The 24,741-nt window shown below is 38.7% G+C and overlaps 2 protein-coding genes across 3 annotated transcripts in view; one reads left to right on the top strand and one right to left on the bottom strand.

Moving 5' to 3' along the window:
* The window catches only part of ATR (ATR serine/threonine kinase), a 38,733-nt gene extending 16,848 nt beyond the window's left edge, over nucleotides 1-21,885 (bottom strand). For both annotated transcript variants that reach the window (XM_027650636.1, XM_027650635.1), the window contains exons 1-26: nucleotides 21,787-21,885; nucleotides 20,929-21,020; nucleotides 19,453-19,596; nucleotides 18,002-18,891; nucleotides 17,081-17,268; nucleotides 15,669-15,863; nucleotides 15,228-15,448; nucleotides 14,262-14,414; nucleotides 13,920-14,118; nucleotides 13,068-13,327; nucleotides 12,494-12,684; nucleotides 12,294-12,394; nucleotides 11,864-12,035; nucleotides 11,030-11,197; nucleotides 9,964-10,158; nucleotides 9,429-9,614; nucleotides 8,911-9,003; nucleotides 7,378-7,508; nucleotides 7,040-7,183; nucleotides 6,090-6,183; nucleotides 5,217-5,342; nucleotides 3,573-3,779; nucleotides 3,246-3,359; nucleotides 2,456-2,571; nucleotides 1,908-2,028; nucleotides 928-1,065 (exon numbers count right to left, since the gene is read on the bottom strand). In XM_027650636.1, coding sequence (XP_027506437.1) covers nucleotides 928-1,065; nucleotides 1,908-2,028; nucleotides 2,456-2,571; nucleotides 3,246-3,359; nucleotides 3,573-3,779; nucleotides 5,217-5,342; nucleotides 6,090-6,183; nucleotides 7,040-7,183; nucleotides 7,378-7,508; nucleotides 8,911-9,003; nucleotides 9,429-9,614; nucleotides 9,964-10,158; nucleotides 11,030-11,197; nucleotides 11,864-12,035; nucleotides 12,294-12,394; nucleotides 12,494-12,684; nucleotides 13,068-13,327; nucleotides 13,920-14,118; nucleotides 14,262-14,414; nucleotides 15,228-15,448; nucleotides 15,669-15,863; nucleotides 17,081-17,268; nucleotides 18,002-18,891; nucleotides 19,453-19,596; nucleotides 20,929-21,020; nucleotides 21,787-21,845 — 4,698 coding nt within the window. In that variant the 5' untranslated portion in view covers nucleotides 21,846-21,885. The remainder of the gene's footprint in view (nucleotides 1-927; nucleotides 1,066-1,907; nucleotides 2,029-2,455; nucleotides 2,572-3,245; nucleotides 3,360-3,572; nucleotides 3,780-5,216; nucleotides 5,343-6,089; nucleotides 6,184-7,039; nucleotides 7,184-7,377; nucleotides 7,509-8,910; nucleotides 9,004-9,428; nucleotides 9,615-9,963; nucleotides 10,159-11,029; nucleotides 11,198-11,863; nucleotides 12,036-12,293; nucleotides 12,395-12,493; nucleotides 12,685-13,067; nucleotides 13,328-13,919; nucleotides 14,119-14,261; nucleotides 14,415-15,227; nucleotides 15,449-15,668; nucleotides 15,864-17,080; nucleotides 17,269-18,001; nucleotides 18,892-19,452; nucleotides 19,597-20,928; nucleotides 21,021-21,786) is intronic.
* A 461-nt stretch (nucleotides 21,886-22,346) lies between these two features.
* PLS1 (plastin 1) overlaps nucleotides 22,347-24,741 on the top strand; it is a 43,248-nt gene continuing 40,853 nt past the window's right edge. The window contains exon 1 of the mRNA XM_027650452.1: nucleotides 22,347-22,427. The gene's annotated coding sequence lies outside the window, so the exon portion shown is untranslated. The remainder of the gene's footprint in view (nucleotides 22,428-24,741) is intronic.

Here is a 24,741-nt window from a genome sequence, read left to right as displayed (position 1 = left end):
CACAACAAATCCTACTGCATCTCTTCTACAAATACAATACTTCAGGGCTTGATAAGAACAAAGCTATCTACTGGCTAATAGATCACAGATCTACTTTTTTGCTTATATTTAAGTAAGTGCAATGCCAAAAGACCTGTTTCCTGTTTGCTTTAGTCCACAGAATATGAGTTAACATACATAACAGATGCTTATTGTGGATGTACTTGTTCACATAAGAAAAATCATCACACACTCACAATGTTTAAACACAGATACTTTAGCAGTGAAATTTCAAAGTAATGAAATCTAAGTTATATTTTTCAGTATCTTCTCTCTCTGTTGTTTCTTCCAGGACATGCTTACAAGAGTCCTTGCAAACTTGCATCTCTCTGTACATGTATGTGCTGCTCACAGCACAGATGGCAGCACACGGACACATGCAGTGACAGCTGCAGCAAACTGAAGGAAAGCTCTGGACGACTCTTCTCTCGTATCCCTGCCTTGCCACAAATCCTGCTCCACATGAATCTGGTAGTTAAACAGTTTATCCACTTAAACTGCAATTGTATGCAAGGGAGAGGAAAAAATTATGGGTCTGAATTCTTGGAATTACACAAGTTCAATTTACTGGTTGTTTTTGTTGCACTCTTTCTCTTTGTACCACTCCAGCTCTTGATGTTCCTGCAGTCATAATTAACTAGATGGTATCTCATCCTAGGCCCAACTGAAGAGAGAGATGGAAATGCACAGAAAAGCAGTTCCAACACAAACTGGTATGGGCATATTCAAAGCCCTGTCAGAAAATTTATATTATTAATTCAGAAAAAGGAGTTTAACAGCTAAACAATTTATTCATGTAACTCTACAGTAATTTTGCAGAGCTGAACAGCTCTTAGGAAGAACAGCTGACCACTCCTACAGAAGGCACTACCATAATATACATCTCACCTCTTGTTGATCCTCTTGACTGCATCCCAACAAAACATAGACAAGAATGTGTGGCAGCAGATAAATTGTCACCTTATAGTCATTTTTCATCATTATACTGCAGCAATCAAAAACTTTTCTGGCAAGATCATGTCGCACCTATAGAAAGATATTATTTCCAGGAGAAGTACCATTACAAAATGCAAATATCTGAACAATTAATAGGTTTCCTTTTGTTGACAACACAAATTCTGTTCCATCAAATAATTTTATGATACTTGTCTCATACAGAAGGTTCATCAGATTCAAACCTGCAACAAGGATGGCCAATGGCAGCTGCTATTACACATATCAGCTGTGGATCCACAAAAAGCCTGGGGATTTTGCTTACATGTTCCACTTTCCCATGTTTTTTACACCATTGTGAACTTGCACTGGCTAACAGAAAAACCTTAAGGCTGAGACTCTACCACTACACTCAGCCTCTCTTCTGCCCTAAAAAGCCTCAAAGAGTAGGAAATTAATGAAGACATTCCATTCTTCTCTGTCTGAAAGAGGACAGTGTAGCTACTGAGCTACTGTAATGCAATTCACTTCTTACAGTAGTTGATTTGGAAGGGAAATTTTCAGTGGGTCACTTAGATATTAGAAAGGGGAAAGAAAATGAAGAGACAAGTAATTTTTATGTGCTGAGACTGTAAAGCTACAGCGAAATCTTTCCAAAACTGAGAAGGTAAATTCAGAAGCATTTGTCCATGCCTTCAGTTTTACAAGTCTCTGGACAAAGGCAAGTTCCTTTGGCTTTTAGCTTTGACACTGCCTGTGAAGCCTGGCCAAGAAACAGTGCTGGGGGAGGGAAAGTGCAGAGTTACCCCACTGAAGAAGTAGGTAAGTCCTCTAAGAGGCATATTCTCCCATCCACCCCCCATTTCAGAAACCAAAAATGCAGTTCAAGGACTGTGCTGTATACAGCAATAGAGAAAGCAGATTTATTCCCTTACCTTTGTTATAAGATAACCTGCCCAAGTTGCTGACCATTCTGCAAAATTATAACCTAATTTGCTTAAGTAAATTGGCTTCTTCATCTTAGACCAATTTACAGCCTTTTGGTAACTCTTGTACCTGCAATTTTAAAATATCCATTTAATAAAAGTAATGTTTTTATTTATAATATACATATAAAATGCTACAATAAATAATAATAAATAAACAAAATTCCTTGACTGGAATCTTTAGAAACAGAATTAAGAAAACACTTTCAGTAGTCAACATCTTTTATTCTAAAGCTTCTTAAAATTAAACACAAAATAAAAATTCTCATAACATGTTAGGTTGTTAAGTATATTTCAAAGTGCTATTCAAATCAGTTTTAAGAAATGCAGTTTCATAAATATTTCAGTACTATGTTCTTGACAGGAAAAACCCAGAACATATATGAAAGGCAAGGAAGACCAAAAGTTTGTGTTCTGAAAAGGCAAAGCTTATCACAGATGACCATGACTGTCTTCATGAGGAAATAGAAAGGGGTGGAAATCAAGTTGTCACACACCGTGTATTTAAGTGAGGTTCCAAGATCTCCTGCACATGCTCAGGAAACCTCCTCCAAAGCTTGGAGCCAGGGCAGTCAATGTTTGTCTCCCTACAGTCATAGATGGATAATAACTCCTGCAAAGGCAAGGTTTACATGACCATGTTAGCACAGAGAATTTTCACAACCACAGTAGTAACCAAACCTGGTGTTAATGATTTTAGAGGTCTTTTCCAGCCTTAGTGATTCTATGATAAGTAATGAGATAGATGTTATGGAATGCTTAATTCAACTAACTATTGATTTCCCAGATTGTCCAGTTGGTTGGACCACACTATCTCATATTCTTTGGGTCTGCCGATAAACCAGGACTACAAGTTAAGTCTGATTCCTCCTTGTCAAACCAGCAGCAAAGACCAGAGTCTGAAAACAAGGGTACACTCTCAGTTGCTTCTTAAAAGTGTAAGCAGAAACTATCTTAGGGATCCTGACTTCATTTCTTCCTGGGGAACCAGCACTAATTTTATGTCACTCTCAGGATTACTCCTTGAATCATTATGAATGGACTGTTAGTTACCTCTGAAACACTAGATGTCTCCTAAAATACTGTGACACAGAAGCAAACAAATCTATCTTTTATTTGACAATACCCCAGAATTTTAAGTGTACCTTCTAATTTCAAGCTGTACAGGATGAAGCTTCAATTACTTAAACATGTATCTCAAAATGCATATTTATTTTGCACAATTTTAAGTTCAGTGTTATAGAAATAACTTGTGATGAAAAAAATAGGATCTATCATGTGTCTCACCTGAATTGCATATGCTGCAGAATCCTGAGCACGAACATTATCAGCATAAGCAAGGAATGCTCTGGTCAGTTCCATTAATAATCCATAGGCAAAATTTGGATCTTCCACACCAGCCTCAAACACAAACAGAATGCCAGTTCTATTAAAACAGAGTAATAGCTGTGTCTTTAATCTCTAAATAATCACTTGGAAGCTTAACTCTAAACTGTTTTAGGAGAGAAAGCAAGTACAGATTTTCAAAGGGTCTAAAGAAAAGAGGTTCCCTACTCCCAAGGACTTGTAAACGACCCTTAATGCTAAACAAAACACTACTGAAATGCTTCTTACCACAAACGTAAAATCTTTTCCTTGAGTTTCACTTGTTGAAAAATCGAGCCTGCCAGGATCTATGGCTCCCAGTTCACCTAAACATTCTCCACAAAGCAGTCGAGCTTGAGGATTTGCATCCTGGCAGCCAATGAGAAGTACAGTCACCAGCTGGGAGATGACTGGCTCCACAGTCTCACTGTCTGTTACATACTTGATCAGTTTGTCCTAGGAAGTTGAAAAATAAAGATGAGTTATTCTACAACCATATTTATGGTAAATAATCGTGGAAATTTCCAATCTGTAACTTACTCTTTCTTCCGATTTCATTTGCCTGTGACTTTAGGTCAGTGATTCCAATCCTGCCTCAGTGTAACTACAGCCCCATTGCACTGAATTGCTTGTTGCCCTAGGAAGAACTAAATAAATGAATAAGGGACTTGGGCCTGAATTAATAATGGCCAATAATGTATTTCATTATCATGCACCTCTCTACTAACTTCATTTTCTTTTCTTGTCTTACACCAAGAACCTCTCTTTTTTTCTACATTATCTTTTTCACTTATTTGTCCCTTTTCTTCATATGTTCCAGAATTCCTCCAAATTTCTTTCATGCAGCTGTTGTCACACCTTCTGGTTTTGCTGCCATTTGTATTCTTATTTGCCATGTCTTGGCCATTTCTTCACTCTCATATCCTACAAAGCCCAGGGTTTCAAGTCCTTTATTAGATGTCCATCATTTTAATTGGGTGTCCTTTCTTTTTTGTTTCGGCCCATCTTTTATTCCCCAGTTCCACATTTAGTCCAAATACAAAAAAAATGAAGATGTTTGTCATTGTTATGTTTAATGAAAACTGAAACCACAGCCAACATAACAGAGCAAGTAGTTCCACAAGCTGTGGAACTAATTAGGTTTGATTTGCCTCAGTTATTTTGCTAGACCTCTAACTAAGCAAGACATAGCAGCATTTTGCTGACCTGAGCCACAAGAATTACAGATTGGCCAGGAATTTACACAATGACTGTTCTTTTAGCTACAATTTTTTTTTTAAATTTCTGACTAAGGAGCGTCCCACAGTCTTAGAGGTACTAAGGGGACAGATTTATTATTTTTTCCTAACAGGTCACCCTTTGAGATAATAACCACACAGATTTGTAAAGCACTATCTTCCACTTGTACATGGCTATAAAATTTATTTGAATATGGATCAATGGATTCAAATTTTTGAGAGTGGGAGACAAAGAAGGAAGAGGAAAAAACTGAAGGTGTGAGGTGGTCAAACACGATATCACACACACATACAACTCTGGCTTTTACATATTAGGCTCCTGATGCAAAAGCCATAAATGTTCTAATAGAGAATAAGCCCACAGAATAGACTGCTGAAATGGATTCTTAGATATCTCTTTCCTCAGAGTTGAAAAAAAAGCAAATGTACCACATGCTGAATCAGCATGACAAAGATCTGGAAGATTTGAAAGTTCTCTTATATGGAGATGTCATGAAAAAGAACCCATGTCCCCCATTATGTGAAGAAACAGCTAAAGAACTGAGAAGAGTAACACAGTTCATGGGAACAGCCTGCAACAGTAAGGAGCTTTAAAGTGTTGCTCCAGATGCTGATTTGATTTGTTTTTAATTCTGCTGAGTGATGTTTTCAATACCTGATTTCTATATAATGTTTCTTTCAGGCTGGTGAGTGCATGGATACGAACATCCACATTCTCATGCTGAATGGCTCTCATGGACAGCTGCAGTGCTCTCTGCAAGTCGGTGCTTTTGGAGGATTCCTGAACAAGACAGGACATAAGAAGTTCAAGTTAAGCGTAACAGGAATCTGATCAAGCAGCATCTCAAAGAACACAAGTGAGAACACATGGAAACAACTACTTTATTACCTACGTTCTCACCTATATCCATAAACCATTGTCTTTCTGCCTCTTTTTTAAAATGTTTTTCCCAAAAGGTGCTATATTTACACTTTTGGATAAATATAATGATGGTGTAAATAAAAATTATAAAATCAGAAGAAAATGCTTTGCTTTGAGTCTATCTAAAACCAAATTAATTTCTACTTTTTCATTCCCACAAAGTAACATCTACTTCTCATCTATTACCCAATCATTCTGAGGGCAAGCAACAGAAATGGACCACAGAGTACTGCTGAAAACAGACAAACTTTGCCCCCTGTGTTTGGAAAAAGGATCAAACAAAAAGTAGCTTTTCTTGTAACACAGTCATTGCCATAGCTAACACTGCTGACTTATAACCTTCTAATCTCTTTAGTTTCATAAAAAGATGAAAAGTCTTTGTTCAGGAGATGCTACAGAAACAAGAATGTTGAATATGAGTATATTTCATTCCTAAAGAAGAATCAGAACCTGCTTCAAACTATTCCTGTGATACACAAAACCTCTTTTGTGGTGGAAGAAGATAAATACTATTTCCATTTAGCAATAAACTTTAAATGTTTTCCTCAGTTGTCATGAATTCATTTGATGCATTCAAACCAAGCAACTAAATAAAAGAAGCTGTACCTTTCTGTATTCCTGAAGGACAACCTGAATTTCTTTTAGTTCAGGAAGGTCAGGCAGAAAATATATTTCATGTAGAAAGTCTCGTACTGCATCCCTAATAGTTACCAAAAATATTGCAAAGAATATAGCAAACATTAGTTGGATCAGAAAATTCTTAAAAAACCCATCCAAAGAAAGCAATGAAGAAACCTCTTTCAATTTTGCTACTATGCCCTTAGACAAGAACTTTATTATTCCTATTGCCAACTTTTGTTTTGAAAACTGTTGGTATGATAGAATGCAAAAAAAAATGAAAGCCCAACAAAAGTAATCAAGATAATAACTATCAACATTCCTACCAGAAAAAAACCCCCACATACTTACTTTTAAGCTATAAAATATAAGATGAAAAAGAATTAACATTGTCTTCAAAAACGTTGTCAAAAAAATTACTTTTTATTAAACCTTGATTTTATTTTCAGTTGGTGTGACCACTTGAAGACAATGTATGAAATCTTACTCAACATTATAATCTGTCCACTTCATAATTATAACTCTAATTATTGAAGAAAACAAAGAACTCATTTCCAACTCTCTACACTTCTCTCTAGCTTAGAGCAAATGTGAGCAATCATCATTATTCTGTAGAGGGAAGTGATTTTCCATCCCAGCAGAAAAAACACAGACTCAAAGAAACCTGGCAGGGTTAAGTATCTGACTGCGTTGTAACTCTGCCACAGCATCGTGTATTTTTATAAGGACAATATAAAAACACCTTTTCAGATGAGGTTACTGTTTGCCAGATTTCAAGATCTAAACACATTTTAGAGAAGTGCAAATGTATAGAAAGATGCCCTATTTAGCAGAAAAATAAGTTTTCTCATCTCAGTGCTGCACAACTTAAATTTAGGGTTATCTCCATTCCTGTAACAGGATTTAATCCATATAACTGAAAATATTTTGAACAGTACCTGTTCTCAACTATGAGGAAGTGGAATATTGCTGTAGTTTCCTTGGGTTGGATATGAATAAGGGGCAATAACACCACTATCACATGGCTAAGCAAGGAGCCAAGGTATGAATGGTCCAGACTTCGAACAAAACAATCCCAGGCTCTAAACAAGAAAAGACAACAAAACAACAGTAATCAATGGTTCTTCTCTGCATAAGACATTTTAGGTGAGTCAAGAAAAGCATTTTAAGCTGTTTCAGCTCTGTGGTTTAGATTATTGTCCAGAACAAAACAAACCAGTACATTGAAGGACAGAAACAGCAGGTATGCCACTGCTTTGGTACACCATCAGTTCACCTGCAACACAGTTCTGGAAAGTCATCCTTGTATCTCAGAGCTGTTCTCAGTGTAGTCATCATCTTCACTCTAACTGAACTCACGTGTTTGGGCCCCATGAGCTTCATTAAAGACCTAAGACTATTTAAAGCCTAGACATAGAGAAAAGGCATTTTAGTGTATTAGATACTCAGGAAAACATGTACAAGCCATATTTTCTAAAAAAATCAGGCTACCTCTGTTTAAGAAATCATGCTGTATAAGACATCAAAATCAGTTTGATGTTTCAATATAGAATTTGGGTTTAGAAAAAAAAGAGAATGAAAGGGAATCTCTAATGACAGAATTGTAACAAGAAACCATGTTATTTAGGCTATTGACAAATTGATGAGGGAAGAACTGTGGACACTAAAGGGGTTAGTTATTATAGATGTCTGTTCTAAGACAAGATTGACTATATATCCAAAGCTGAAAAGAGCAGGCCTAGGAAATAGAGAGAAAATAAATAAACTTGCATTTAAGAAAAGAAACAAGCCCAAACCCAACAAAGCAAAGCAACAAAACACCAACAGATGTGACATACAATTTCCAGCAGAAGTGATTGCAAGTGTCAGGAACAGGTAATAGCTCAGTTGTCACTGACAGAAGAGAAATACTGAGACGCAGGAGATATTTCAGTCCCAGTAACACTACCCCTAACAAGGCAGTACAATGTCCAGCATGACAGATCAGTAACATGGGAATAAACCTGAGCTTGAGGAAAGGTCATGCAAGGGGAAACTCACTAAGAACAAAAAACAGAACAAGAAAAGATAGAAATAATAGCAGGTGCAGCAAAAGAAATGCTATACAAATTAGGAAATTTATAAAGTGTGAAGACATGGGGCTACAAAAATGAGAGCATCTCAACATGAATACCTGAGAAGCAAAAAACCACCAGAGAAAATATAGTCTATCAATGTAAAGGTTATATCCACTGTAGCATCGAAAATTTCCTGCAGAAATCACCTGCACTCTCTGTGAGGTGGCTACAAGCCTGGTCCTGTGCTTAGAAGCACTGCCTCAGCAAAATTTTCACACTTTGTCTCGAGCTGTGAGCTCTACTTTCTCTAAATTACTGTAAAGCTTAAAGGAGCTGTTCTGTGAGAAGCAAAACTAGTAAAGTCCAGTTTCTCTTGGATTTGCATCTTATTGTACCTTTGCTCTTTGGTGCCCTTATATAACCCTGTTCCCTGCAGTAACTCCAGCTTTCTCCAGTATTCCCTCATCCTCCCACTGTTGTTTGTTTCACGCATTAAAAATAACACACTTTTCCTCCTCTGTAATTCCTCATTGAGTGACTTGTTACATATACCATGTCTGACTGAAATATGTACATTATCTGACCATTACAGAAACAAAACAAAAAGTAACAGCATCAGTTTTAAAGAATTATATTGGAACTTCAGTATCATTGAGACTTCAGTGACAGTTGCATGACACACAAGTAAGTCCGGAATATCAAAATAGCCCTTGTTTATTTTTGTTTTAATATTAAAAATTAATTTTACACACCATTTTTTTATCTTCAATGCCAACACTGGAACTCAGTAACTGCATGTTAAAAAAAGCCAAGATACCAAGCAATTTAGGTTGCAGATAATCAGCCTGTGGAGGAAAAAAAAAAAAGGGTAAAAAACCCAAATAGTCTTACTATTAACCCATTCCTAAGATTAAGAAATTAAAAAGCAGGTATGAAATGCTAATTCTGAAAGACAAATGAGAAGAATCCCAAATACATACACTGCTACTTAAATACCAGTGTTAATGACAGACATCCCTATTAGGCTGTGGGGTTTGTTGTTTTCATAGTAACTTGGGAATTGCATGTGTGTGTTGTGGGTTTGTTTGGGCATTGTTTGTTTTGATTTGGTTTTATGCATACTTGGTATATATCTCCCTGTTCCAGGAACACTTCATACAAAATGCCAGCCTTTTTGTCTCGAATAATACCAAAATGTCTTCACTCTCACAATGGACAAAAAGAAACAATTATTGAGCAAAACTGAACCAGAAAATTTTGATGTCCTTACCATCTGTTCAGGTGATGTTATTTCTCTGGGTCCCCGATAGGGATCATCATGAGAGGCAAATGAAGCCAATATTGACAGGCCATTGAAGACTTGCTGGTAGTGCTCTCCTATGCGCAGCAGTAACTCATTGTGCAGCCCCTGGTAGTCCTGCCTCAGCAAGCTGCCCAGTTCTATCTCAGTCTCATTCTATAATCAAACAGCAAACAGAAACCAAGTCTTCATTTAATCACAATGAAATTAGCACATTGAGAAACAGGAGGCATTGGGCTCTGGTTGATTTATTATGGAAACCAAAGAAAAAGCTTCCATTCAGCAAAATGCCAGACAAACCAGGTTTTTAGAATTTATCAAGTTCATAAAGTATCTTATAACCATTCCTCAGAGACAACAGAACTGATTATAAATAACAAGAACAAAATTTCTGCATATACAGTGTCCTACTCTATGCTTTGCAATACCTTAAATAAAGCAGAAAGGTCACTGCATCAATGGCTGCTCCTCACCTGCAGGTAGAATAGAGCAAATGCCAGTTTACCTTGAGGTAATGAAGTGCCCGCTCAAGCTCATCCTTGGTGCAGGAACAGACCAAGTGAGAGAAGATGTATTTGAAGTTGTTGATTAAAATCTCTCTTCGGTTGACATTCAGCTGTTTTGCGATGGTTCGGATGAGTGTGGAGGCTGCAGGACTGGCCTTGGCTGCAAGGTCAGGAAGCAGAACCTGCAGGGTCCGCTGGCAAATTAAGAACAGCAGTTAGTGGAAAAAAACAAACAAAAAACCCCTCCAAAACCCCAGGATTAAGCTTAGTTCCATTTGTGTCAGCACCACAACACACATCTCTGGTCGTAAGTATGACCATAGGTATTAATTAAGAACTTTAATGAGATGGAAATACCAAGTAAAAATGTAGATAGAACTAATTACTTCAGGAGCTGCTTCACCTAATCAAATACTAAGAAACAAGTAAGTAAGAAGTGAGCTGGCATTTTTTGTGTCCATTCAGATTCTCCACATATGGAAATCTTAGAAAACCCCAAAACAAAACAAAAAACCAACATGCCCACATAAAACATGTACACGTATTCCCCCCAACCTACCATTCAACTAGAACACTGCTTAGTAACAGTTGTGCATTTCTCATCTATTAACAAGCAAAATACAGGTATGATTATGAAGCTACTTAGTCTTCCAGTAAAACAGATATCTAACCAGATCAGAAAGAGCAGAATCCACAGAACAGGAGTTTTCCTCATTTGAAACAAGAAAGCTGGCACCATGCAAAAATCACACCTTACAAAGGATCCCTCCAAGAGCACCAGATCACTAATACAGATATACTTAATGAGTATTCTAGATCTTTGCTCATTATCTGTCACACTTGGGTTAGCATTATGGCCATCCCTCTAACTCCTTGATAAAACTGATCCTCTGTATTTCAGCTCCCAGTTGCAGCAATCACAAAGTAGTCTACTTTATAACAAACAACAGTAACTAGAGAAAAAAACCCCAGATCTTTGACAATCACAGAAAAATTGTGGATTAATATAGAAGTTCACAAGCACACAGACAAAATATCAAAAATAGAAAGGACTGACCAACTTACCGAGAGAAAGCGATTTAGATCTGGAAAATCAAACACACTGGCAATCTCAGTTAACATGTCCAGAGCCATTTCTCTCTGGTGATCAGCTGTTTGTTTCTGCAGCTCATTGCCCTGGCATGGAGAACCCAACACCACCATCTGGCTGGAGTGCAGGGATTCCACTAGAAACTAAGCATGAAGAAATAGATATTTAGTATTATTTTTCCCTTGTTTGCTCCCTAAAACTAAACAGAAGAGTTTTACTCCTCTTTCTATATATCTGGTTTTCTCTCTCATTTATGATGCAGAAATCTATGATTATTACTTTGCAATAGAATTGGACTATCATCCACTTAATAATTACATTCAGTTTTGCAACCCTAGATTCAAATATTGCATTATTTAAAAAAAATTTCAAAATTAGAAAAGTTTGATTTTGACAATTTTTTTTTTAAACAGAACTTGTGTCTTTAGGTAATGGGTAGAACAAAAACCCCAAATCAATCATGTCAGAATTATCCCTGTAAAATGCTGACTTCAATTCCAATTTTAAATCATAGTGTCTTGCAGCAATAGAACTAGATAATGCAAGAAACCATACAGACCCTCTATTTCGGAATGACAGCATCTAGGGAATAAAACAGAGAAGCAATATTGTCAAGGGAAGATCAAGACAAAGTCAAACATTTCCCATTCCTTCCTGAATATTTGTAGGGGTTTTTTTTCTTGAAATCATCTTCCTCATCCTATGAGATTTCACCTTGTAAAAATACTGCAGCTTTTACCTTTAATACTATTTTCAAAATACACACAAAGATCCTAAACACATGCCTTTCTAAACCACCAACTTTTTACCTGGCAGATGGGCTTCTTGTACTGACTGAAGAAAGCCTGCAGTTTGATGGCCTTGGCTGCTGCCAGGGCGCGGATTTCTGTGTACGCTGCTCCGGCCACGGCAGCCGACTTGGACAGCAAACAGTGCAACAAATGCAAGAGGGCAAATGGTACCAAATCTCCTTTTGATGCCCTTACAAAGCAAGCAGAAGAAAAAGAAATATGCAAAATGCCTCTTCATTGTATTTGCAAGGCTTATCTGCACCTCCTGTGACAGGGCAGAAGAAACTGAGGAACAGTCCCTATGAATCGACAGCTCTGTACAGTTGCAGCAGGTTCTGGACAAAGGCTGACTTCAAAATCAGTAATTTAATCTTACACTTGAACAAGAGGTTACTTTGCACCACAAACTGACGTGACTGGGCAATTTTCAAGACACTATCAAAAATACCTTCCAATATCTCCTGTTGTGAGAATCAAGGTATCTTTAAGCTCATTATTTCTTGATAATTTGGCATTTGTATAGGCTTCTTTCATTCTTGAAACAAACAGCTGGTACACAGGAAAACAAACAAAAAAATAATTTTAGTGTTTGACATTAGTGAAACAAGACACACAAACTCAAAAACCCCAAAATAAATATGAATTCACCTCTTTTATGAATCCTTCCTCAGAGTCTAAGGATTCTAGTATGTTCTTTATGCAGTCACTGAAAGCCACTCTTACATCTTTGTCTGGATCTTCCATTAGATTTAATAAAGACCCAACAAGAATCTTCACACTGGACTCATCAGTGTTAAAATCCAGATGTTTGCAAAGATGAGGTATATTTTGTATAAATGCTGAGTGGTATGGTTGGAGGAAGAAAGGAAAATATATTTTTAATACCTTTTCAAAATCTATTGAAGTGCACAAAACAGTGATGCAAGCAAGCCATAAAGCACACTATACTTTTTTTAATCAAAAGAGTAAACACTGTAAAACAGAAAAGCTATTTAAAATTCAGATTTTATCAATTATTACAGCTCTAGATATAGTCATAGACCAAAATTAAGCCAAGGTAGTTTACAAGAATATTAATGACAATATTAAACATTAGCAGTGATATCAACTGAAATACAACACTTCAAGTTATAGCTATAAAAAACCCAATATAGAATAAAAGGAATGGAGAAAGGTACAGAATATGGAAGTATAAAATGTTAATAAAGGTAAAGCCACATACCTAGCTTTACTGAACTGGGTGCTTTACTCTCAAGGAGAACAAGAAATGGCTTGAAAACACAGGCTTGCACAGAACAAGTTTTTCCATGAGTAGAAGTCACAGTGAGGCTGCTACACAGAATATCATGAGTAACATGTTTGATAGCAGAGTCTGCCAAGGAGGGTTGTACACAGAATGTACCAGAAAGGCAGCAAGATAATTTCCCCACTATAGCAGCACAAGCCTCCTTGACCAGCTCAGACTCATCTTTGATTTGATTTCTGAAAGGGAAACAAAAATGAAATTATTTTAGTAGATCATTTACCTAGAAACTTGTTTTCTACACTGTCTAAATTCTCTAACTATACTGACAGTACTATCAGGACAATTTAAGGATCTGTCTCAATTATCTTTGTCCTTTTCAGAGTACCCTCACATTCTGTTAAATATTTGAAGTAGCACGATGAGCATGGTGAGTCTGGCAGGTCATAAAGAAACTGAAGACTAACACAAAAGGACAGAAGACACCAAGACATATATACAAAAGGTAAAGAAACTGGAAAAATTGTAAGAGACATATGGACAAATATGGCATAGATTTCACTGACAAAGACAGCTCCTTTCTCCTCCTTAATTTAAATGGGGCCCTCTAGCCAGGGAAGGAACTTGCATACTGACATGGTAATTGAACACTGTTCTGTCATATAGACATCACATACACCTATCCTGTTGATATTTTATGATTTCTGTAATTGAGATCTAACAAATTCTGGATTTAATAGAAATTAACTTTTTTTTTGGTGCTTGTACTATATTTCTTAGTTGTCTGGTTTTCCTCTTGCCCAAACCCAGAAAAGCAGTATCAATACATACAAAAGTGCTTTGGGAATCGTGCTGCAGGACTGCACACTTGTGGGATGAAGCAGAAGAGAGAATCCTTTCACACAAGTAGCCCGAATTACTTCATGGGGACTTTGTAGTGCCCAATGATAAATGGATTTTCTCCAATCCAGATGAATGTTTCTTGGGAAGAGAGACAGAAGGAGCACACAGTATGACTGAGTTTGGAGTGCTAAAGGGAAAAAACAAAGCAAACAATTACTTGATTTAAAATTTTAATACCATCAATCACCATAGGAGGGGAAAGAAAATAATTTTGCTTTAGAAAAATCATTCCAAAGTGATATTAGGTTTTACATACTTTAACATACTTACAGAAACTCTGTGCAGTTTTTTGACTCAAAACTAGAGGATCAAACCCAAACATAGATGGCTTAAAACAAGAATCATCAGGATGGTTGTAAATCCAGGGCAGAGACAGCAATGCACATAAGTTATCAAGAGTCTGATCACTCAATGGAGTTTTCACTAGGGGAAAAAACCAAAAAACCACAACAAAAATATACTTTTTCACCACTGTATAGTTTATAAAACATTTTATGTTCTTAATTCGCAACAAAATGTTACTTTTTCTATCAACAAAGATTAGTATCACTATTCCCACATGTTGATATCCTACATTTTAGACACGTAATAATAAATCTTGTAGTGCTACATCAAAATAACCTAAAAACCTCATTAAACATCTGACAGAATGTAATACATGAGCAGCAGAATGAAGTTGGGTATTTCTGGATTTGTGTGAAGACTTTTAGGTGGACTCTGGGATGTCTAAAAAGCTAAACTCAAAATAACTCTACAGTCTTAGAGTCTGTCCTCCATCCTACACCCTGGTTACTTTTTTAAAAAAACATGCAAGTATTTTATATTTTTGGTACAATTCCTGCATGGCACATTGCTGAATCTGGTCACAAGCTTAGAAATTGAGTGGAACTAAGATAATAAGGCATGCTGCCTCTGTGTGTTTTAAAAAGAAAACTGCCTGAAGTTTGTTCCTTTCTTATGTATTTTCACTGTCCTCGTTTACTCTCTTGGTCAGATAAAAATCAGTAGAAGTACAGACAAAGAGAAGTAAAACATGTTCAAAAAGGAATGCAAATTAAGCTCCCTAAAAGAGAATAATGTTATTTTTTTACTTTATTTAGTTTTTTTTTACAAGACTTTGAATACTGGCACAAGATCTAGAATTTCAGTACCTCTACCACAACAGACTAACACAGTCGGACGCATTCCTAATTCACAAATACAGTAAAAGACATGTTAGTTTAAAGGATTTCTCACCTTGTGCATACAGCAAGGCATCAAAGATTTTCACTATTCTGTCAATCACTTGTTCTAGATTAACAACCTGTGTAGCAGCCTCTAATAGGTTTCTGCAGACTTGCACTACTCTTGTGATAAAATCAGAGGAAATCCACTTGAACTGTGTATTCACCACTGAATCTGAGGAGCTTGGAGAAGATGTGCCAGAGTTACACGGATGAAATACTTTATGATCGATACTGTTAAAACAGAAATCACATGATCAATTCAACACATTATAAACATTTAATATTGTACTGCTTGCAAGCAAAGTTATTATGAAAGTGTATTTCTTTGAAACATACAGGACTTATCCAACACTTACGCTGATACATGGACAAGCATTAAAGTAATCTACGCCAATCTTAAGGACAGTTACAAGAAACTATTGGTCTCACAGTTTCTCCTTGGTGCCTTTACCTGGCAGAATTTGTTGGGGGAGAACAATGAACTATGCCCAGAGCAGCCAGTCGCAGAACCACAGCAATCCCTTCCACAGTCTGGAGAACATCCACTGGCAGAACATCTTTCTCAAGGATGGATATTAGGGATGCAGCTTTCTCAGTGATGGCATTCCAGAGAGAGCTCTTCAGTTTCATGTTCACAGGGCTACGTCTGTAATTTGACCATATTAATTGTTTTCCAACACATACTTTTTTTCAGAAAAGATAAATCATCATAATAAAACCAGTGCTAAACCATGTTTGATACAGGATTAGGAATATACCAAATGAAGCTTTAGCTTAAATGTGTTCTTTGGGAGGAACAGAGACTAACTCTGAATTTCAGTATGACTCAAATCAGAATGAAAGGCTATAAAGCCATAACTCTACAATCCTTGAAAGGTCTTGGTGACCATAAAAAGCCAAACACTTACACTCATCTTTGAGAAAGGCAAAACAAGGAGGATCCAAGGAATCCTCTAGCCCTGTTAGCCTAACCTCAGTCCTGGGGAAGGTTATGGAAAAAGTCTTCCCTGAACTCATTTCTACCTGCATGAGGGATAGGAAGGTGACTGTAAATGGCCATTAGAAATTTACCAAGGGCAAATCCTGCCCTCGATTTCTTTCCACACAGAGAGGCAGCTCTGTGGAGAAAAGGAGAGCTGTTATTTCAGAAGACTTCAACTGGCTACAAAACTAGGCCAGCAAGAATTTCATGAAGGTCCACAGGACAAGTCCTGCAACTGACACAAAATCCCTGATGGAACAGAACGGGCTGAGGGCTGACTGACTGTACAGGAGCTCTGCAGAAAGTGACCCGGTGGACTGGTGGAAAAGTTGAATAAAGCAGTGTGACCTTGTTGCAAAGAAGGTCATACTGGGCTGTACTCAGGAGTGAAGGCTGATCATGAGCCCACAGCTGGAGTACAGCATGAAGTCAGTTTTGAGTGCCCAAATACAAGAAAGATCAACAGTTGGAGCAAGTCCAAGAAAATCAGGGAGCTGAAGCACAGCACAAGCAGAGGCTGAGAGAACTGGCTTTGTTTACCTGTTCTCAACTTGACTCAACCAGATCTGCTTTAAGTACATCCAGCTTAACAGCACAGCCACACACATGATTCTGTCACTTTGTATGGATGTTCTCAGCTTTTCTGTTCTCAGTAGGTAAAAATGATAATAATTTCCACTGAATATATTAAAAATACAGTCTCTTTAACTAAAGCTTGGCTTAAAAATCACTGTAGATTTTGATCCTTCAAAATATCACTTGGATTTTTTCCCCAGCAGATATTTCAATCTGGTTGTTAAGAATAAACTGCCTAAAAAAGTTGTTATTTATTATTCAAGAGCCAAACTACTATAAAGGTACTTATTGAATAAGTGTCATACATTGAAGGGGTAGGTGATTTCTTTGGATGCTTTGTGGGGAGGCTTAGTCGTCGCCTTTTCTCTGGAACTTCATCACTGCTGCTGCTCCACCCATCAGTGTCAGAAGTCTCTTGTTGGTTCTCATGAAGCTCCTGAAAGATTTCTTCTGTTTGTGTTTTTAACACCGTATAAAGTGGACTCACCAGATACTGGGATGGAAAAACAACAGAGGTACCATGATGTATGCTCTGCCTTACTTCCCAAAGATGTGCTATTATTGCTTCTGACTTAAAATGCAAAATTTCAAAATATTACGGTAACAAAGTTCTTAAAAACCTTTCTGTCTAAAAACTTAATTATAAGATGAAAGCTCTCATAAGCAATGAAGTTTCCTGTGTTACTACCAGAGAGGATGCAGCTTGTACAGCTGTTTCCCAGTTCCTGCCATAATACCTTGCTACCAAAGGGTAGCAAGGCAGACACACAAAGTTTAAGAGACAACAGATACAATACACACATGAATGCATAGAGTAGAGGGAACATTCAGCACATCAACACCTTTCTGTCTACCTGCCCCTAACAAACATGATAAAAGCATATGGCTAGAAAGTAAGAACTCAGAAGAATGGAAATTATTTATAAAGTATGAGTGTACTCTGGGCCTTACTCCCATTTTATACTTTTATGATGTTATTTATGATTACAGACAGTTCTGCCTGCATAACTTATCAACAGTTTAATACATCTAAAAAACATAAGAGTCCAGCTACATTCAACTGATCAAAGAATTCTGACCTGTACAAACATATGAAACAGTTAAAAAACAAGGAGTATTAACCTAAATATGCAACTAAAAATAGCATTTCCTGAATTTTCTTCTTTGTATAGGTTTTTGTATCTGATCTATTCACATAACAGACACCGTTTTTAAAATTAACCTACCTCTTGTTCCTCCTGAGTTCCAACCACATTCACAAAAATCCCACATATGGTACTGATATGGGCTTTTCTTACTTGTAAGGCGGATTCATAGCCAGCTGGAATGAATTCCAGAAAATACTGCAGTATATGGCAAAAAGTAGTTTTCAGCTTTTCAGACTGAAGACACCTAAACACATCCCCTTCAAACAGTGCACAGAGCTTCTCCAGCAGCATATTGAAGTAGACAGGTTCAATCTTTTTGTAAGAATCTGCTTCAAAAGGCAACAATGTCCTCACTAACAGTAAGAGTGGTTCTCCAAAGAGTTCTGATTCCTCAGTATCCATTTCAAGGGCTGACTGCAGAATTTCAAAAAAGACCGTGAAGAAAACACTGGCCAGTTGTTCTGGAGGTCCTCCTAAATGAATTAACTTCACCAGAAACTTCATTGCCAAAGTTTTAACTTTTGGACTGCCATACTCCAACAGGGAGCAGCCTATCCCCCAGAGAATAATATCTTGTCTGACAAAAAACACATCTGCAACAATATCTGTCAGAATAGACATTAATATAACCTCCAAACATTCTACATTGGGCATACCCATCAGCTGTAACGGTGCCAATCTTAAATATCCCACTTTGTCACTTATACTGCTTGAAAATCTCTTTACAGTCACTGGCCAGATCAGTCCATTTCCCCTGGGATGTTTCTGCGCATCTCTTTCGTGCAAGATGATTAAGTCTTGGAAAAGCTGCAGCAAGTCTTTAGTTAGTACTTCAAAAATGGAGCAACTCTTCATTTTAAACAGAAAAAGTAAAGAGCAAATGACATCACAAATGTTCTTGTGCAATGTGTTGCAGTTTGGAGTTGCAGCAATTCGTAGAAGCCTTGTTATGATCCAGTTACTAAATTCTAGGACAATAAAAGAGAAACAGCAAATGGAAAATTATTAAGATAAAACCCACAGTCTCCTAATGAGCACCTCCCTGAGAGCATATTGCTTATCAGTAAAAGAAAGGAAAACTTGAGATAAATGCATGTAGGCCTAGTAAACAGAGCCTTCACTGGGACATTTATTCAGCAGATCCCATTGAAAAACAGGAAAGAGAAGGGAGCAGCACACAGGGGTTGGGGTGGGAATGGAAGACACACATTTTCACTAGGTGGTTCCAGCCATTTTCCTCTGCCTAAAAAAACCCCTCAGGCAACGAGTACAGCATTTCTCATCAACATGAGCCAGGTAATACCACTATGCAACGGGAATGAATAACATCAAAATCTGTCCCGATAAACTGCCATTATCACAAGTGCAAATCCATTCATGATATTCTAAGTCTAATCATCATATTCACTTATAAATTTGTAACAAACTTCCACACCTGCCTTTTTCCTGTTTCTGTTCTCTTGGATGATGTCCACAACTTTAAATCTTGAAAATACCAAGCTTCAACATAACATTTTTAACAAACTCACCAATGCAACTGCATTCTGTTTCCTCCTGATTTCCATCCACATTTACAAACATAAGGGGGGAAGATTTCATGATATATTGAATAAAATCAAGCAACATTACAGAACTTGGCTGCGAATCTGATTTCTTAATGAGTTCCAAAGCAACTTCAAAAAGAAAAAAGCAGACAACAATTTGAATTAGCATGGTAATAAATCAACTTCACAAATTTTGTTCACACCTAATGAGGATATTTTTATATATATAAAACACTATGATACGGTTTTGAACCTCCCAAATTATTTATTTATTGAGAGTATGCTTTTTTAATCCATGAAGATGATTTTGTGCATATGTACAACCCTCTGTGTGACTCCAAACTGTCTGAAGAGAAATATAAATTTCTCATTAAATATTATTAACATCACATTCACTAACATTCAGTTAACATCCTATCCAACTGTGTGATGAGTGAAGAACAGCAAATACCTAACATTTCCCTAGGTTTATAGTCCTAGTAGAGAAACAACTCTGAGAATTGTTCTAAATCTTCAGGAAATACAAGTTCTTAAATGGTAAATCCAGCTTACTGAAGCAGGAAGTTTAACAAAACACTAAACATATCTAACGCTGCTCCTTTGAAACAGGTATCTGAATCCCATTGAATTCCACAGGGTTAGCTAGCACAAGAAGGAAACTATCTGAGATTCAGACAGCAGTTATCCAGAAAATTGATATGGCAATGATAAAATACAACACTTATGTATTCAAAGTAGTATATAAAGCAGATTGGATTTTTATTTTTACAGCCTTTCCTTTCAGTACTGTAAAAGAATTAATGAATGCATCACCTACAGAGTAACATGGGTATGAATTGATCAATTCACTAGACAAAGTATCAGTCTTACTGAGACAGCTACAAGAAATTACAGCTTGGAAAGAGTAAGTTACCCTTACTCTGATTCTCTTGGATGCAAGTGTACAGATAATTGAAATGATACTTCAATAGTGTATGTATTTCATAATTATCAAAATGTCGGTGAAATACTGTAATAATTGGAACCTTAACATTATTTAGAGAGTACTAAAATAAGGCTTTGTTAGAATTCTAATATTAAAAATAAAGCTGTTTACATCAAAGTATTTCAATTCTGAAAGACACGTGACTATTAAGAATTGCAAGTTATATTATTCATTAACAATCACAGTACATGATACTCCTGCTTTTCAGTGTTGCCAGCACCTGTATTCATACAAGCCTGCACTGCATTTCCCCTCTCCTTTTTTGGAGGTGTGTATGTGTGTGTGTTTAGGGTTTTTTTCACTTAGGTAACTTCACATCATAACAGAAAATACAGAATTTATTACAAAAATAAGTCACAAAGGGTATTGTATTTAACAAAATCTTTCTGAGAATGAGAGTTGTAACTTGTATTTTTGGCAGGAATTACTTAAAGCATAAAGCAGATAATTTTAAAAGACAGGGATGTAATGCTTACCAACATCTACATCTGTAAGAATTCTGTCAATAAACTGGCAGAGGATTTGTCTTGGTTTCTGCACAACTGTGTTGTATTCTTCTGGGCTAGCACTAAAATTAAAAGTACAATATTTTGATGTTATCAATTTTAAAGTACAAAGTAATTATTTGAAGTCTATCTCAATAACACAATATTAAACACTGATTTGTTTTCTTCTAGAAGTCTTCTAAAGGAAACACAAATTGATTTCTTGGTTTTTGTTTTTTTTTTTAATTTTCTTGTTTTAGTGACTAGCCTGTCACTCCTTCTCTTTAGTCTTCAGAAGTACAAAAGTTTTATAATGACCTTAAGTGCCTTTAGTTATGTAATTATGTTTGATATATATTAAATCCACATCTAACAAACCAAAGGATTTATCCCCATGCTACTACCATGGAAGAAACCAGATTTGGTGCAGAAAAAAAGCAAGATTAAGAACCTATTTCACTCTTTGAACTAACCAGAATTATTCAACTGACCAGGTACAGATGACCGGGTAAGAAGTGTCAGACTGCTCAGAGGACTGAGAAGGCAGTCAGCTCTTGTCAGGTCACATCTCCAACATACAGTTGTGCCTTAACATCAGCCCCCTGACTAATATAGAACAAAGCTGCGCATTTCGTGCTGCCACTAAAACTTCAGAGCCAAACACGTCCCAGGTCGTTCGATTCACAGTGAGCGCACACAAACCCTGGGAGGTGGCGGGACAGGGGACCAGCTGAGGGGCAGGCGCGGGCCCGGCCCCGGGACACCCCGCACAGCAGCGGGGCAGGAACCTCCTCCTCCTCCTCCCCCGCCCCGCAGCGCAGCCCCGCACACACACAGGGCCCGTCCTACCCGGCGAGCTCCCGCAGCGCGGGGATCATGGAGGCCATGCCCAGGCCCTGCTCCGCCATCGCTGCGCTTTGAATCGGGCGGCGCTGCGCGGGGCGGGCACTGCGGGACGGCGGCCGGCACGGCACAAACCTCCGCCCGCTGCCGGAGCCGCTCGGCTTTAACCGCTTCGTCACCGCACACGGCCGCTCAGCGCTCCCGCGGGGTTCTGCAGGAACGGGGAGCGCCCGGCGGGGGCCGAGCGCACCCCGCCCAGCCGGGGCACTGAGGGGCCGCCGGCAATGACAGCCACAGCCCGGCCACGACGGACGGGGGCTCCGGGGGACTGGAGGGGAGAAGCGCCGCAGTGCTGAGGGGGGCTGAGAGCGAGGAGGGGAGGGGCGGCGAAGAAGAAACTTCAAAGCAGGCTGAGGAGGCGCCTCTGCACTGCTCGGTGCAGCTCCCGGCCCGCCCCCGCTGGGCGCACCTGGGTGTCAGGTGCGGGACAGCCCCGCGGGGACCGGCCCCGAGCGACCCCCGCCCCGGCCCGCCCCTGCCATCGCCCCGCCCGCCCGGCCCGGCCCCCGCGCCAGCAGCAGCAGGTGGCGGCGGCGGCGCTGCGGGGACAGTGCGGGACATTGTGGGACATTGCGGCCGCCGGCCAGGTGGGCAGCGAGCGGGGCGCGGGGGCCGCTCCCCGACTGCTCCCCCGAGCCGTGTGCGGGGCGAGCGGGGCGCGGAGCAGCGGGAGGACGCGCTGGGCAGGTGCGGGCTCAGCGCTCCGCCCCGCAGGTAGCGGTGCGTAACCAGCCTTTAAAACACTACTGGTTTTCCAGTTTATTACTGTTACTTTTTCTTTTTACCATATGTCGCGTTGTGTTTATGTTTCTTTCACGAAACGTTTAAATGTGTGAAGTTCGGACGGTGCCGGTGAAGCCGCTGGAGCAGCGCGGGGCGCAGGGAGCGGCGGGCGCGGCCCCGGGCGGTGCCGGTGACCCGCGTGTGCCCCACCTGGGCAGCGAGGCTGCGACAGAGCGGGGTAAACAGGGTAAAATACGGGGGTTGTGTGCGGGGAGGAACAGCAGAGAGAGTGTGCGAGTGGACGCTGAGCTCTGAGCTTTGTTTTTGTCATTAGGAGCTACGGCTCGTTCTGCATTTGTTTATGAAGTTTGCTTAGTGTTGTTTCTGGGCTGAAATAAAATCCTCTCGGAGGCTTCTCATTCTGTTGCCTGTTTCCACTGTGCTAGGGCTGTGTCTCGTGCATGTAAAACAGCCCACAAGGAGCGTGCGTGTGTGTTTCAATTACTGAACCATGTCAAGTGGATGCTTTAAGGGAACCTGTTACTAACTGTTCGTAGATGAATATTTTTGTCCTATGAAATATACGTATGTCATTTCATTAAAATTCTCCTGGCCTTTTAAAGGCTGGTAACTTGACAAGAACCTGAAGTACTTCGAGAAACTTCACAAAACATAACTGGGTTTTATCTTGGTTTGTTTTTCAGTAGATATTGCAATGTATTATACCAGCTGACTTTATAAAATGCTAGTCTTTCAAGAGTAGTTCCTAGAAAGAAAGCAAGAACCGTGTAGCTTTGTATATTCTGTTAAGCAGAACTTTAACGGTCCAGGAAGACTAAGTACGTCTGGGTTTTGTTATCGATGTTATTTTGAACACGAAATTTTCTACATAGTTTCAATTTAAAATATCGGTTATTGTGAAAACAACATTGAGTGTAAATTTCCAAGCCTGAGACAACAATCACACTAAGAAAAGTGTAAATTGCATTGCTTGCTAAATTGTTGGGGAGTCATAATTCCAACGTCATCCTTGATGAATTTAAGAAAGATAGCAGGATGCTGTTGGTATCTTAGGAGAGTTCGAGCAGCCTCTATTATTCTTTAGCTTTCAATCCTGAGAAATAGGCTTTATTGAATTATAGGGGGTTTTTTTGTTGTTATTATTGTTGGTAAAGCGTAAATGGGGCATATGAAGTGCTTAATAAAAAAAATGCTTTTGCTTGGAGCTGCCCTGAGTCACCAGCGAGATCATATTAATATAGATATTGTAGAAACGCTTTCACTTGTGATAGGTAGAATGCTACATGATTGCATTCATTGTTGTGCAGTTTCTTTGAGCATTTACCAAACATGGAATTCAGGTGTTTTTTGATTTGGGTTGTTGTTTTGTTTTTTTTCGTTAATAAGCACTTCTAACAATTCACCAAAAAGAGATCCTCTGCTCCCCATTCTTCACTGGGAGTGAAGTTAGGAGGCTTATTTTCCCTTGCAATTGTGAATTCCCATCTACTGATTTCTTATCATATCATCAAATTCCTCCAGCTACCATGGTTTTGGAAAACTCTACGTGAGACTGCCCATAATAACAACTCCATTGTGTTGTGAGGATATAAGAAGTCTTCTAGATGCTCTCCATAAAAACATTTTAATGGGCACTCACAAAATCTAGTGTCCTTCACAGAAACAGCAACTGAAACACCTGATTTCATTTCTTCCTTTGCTTGAGCACATGATAAGCTCAATAAATTCTTAATTAATCTCATTTCTTCCTTATCTAATTATTTTGTACTTTTAGGTCCCTTGGTCACCAGCAGGAGAAGCAAGTGTGTTATCATCCATCTGGAGGGAGTGACTTAATTGTTTATGAAAATAGTGTGCCTTGAGACCCTTCTCTATTCTTTTCTCCAATGCAGTTGTTCATATTGGTGAAAGGAGTCTTAGGTGTGCAGAGCTCCCAGCTTGCAGAACTCGGGACAGGGCAGAGAAGCTCATGCAGAAAGGTAGAACTAAATATCAAATTCAGAGTATGCGGCACTACCAAGATTTCTGCTGAAGCTGAGGTTACTCTTTTTTTAATTATTCTTTTCTTCTCCATTCCCCACCTGAGCAGTCCCCTCACTGTATAGTTGCATGATTCCTCCACACCCAGGCCTCTGTCTTTTTCATTACTTTGGCTTT

The sequence above is a fragment of the Corapipo altera genome, unplaced genomic scaffold (genome assembly GCF_003945725.1).
Source record: "Corapipo altera isolate COAL_440 unplaced genomic scaffold, ASM394572v1 54, whole genome shotgun sequence".
Taxonomy (NCBI): Eukaryota; Metazoa; Chordata; class Aves; order Passeriformes; family Pipridae; genus Corapipo; species Corapipo altera.
Note: the sequence above shows the minus strand (reverse complement) of the source record. Positions and strands in the feature narration are given on the sequence as shown.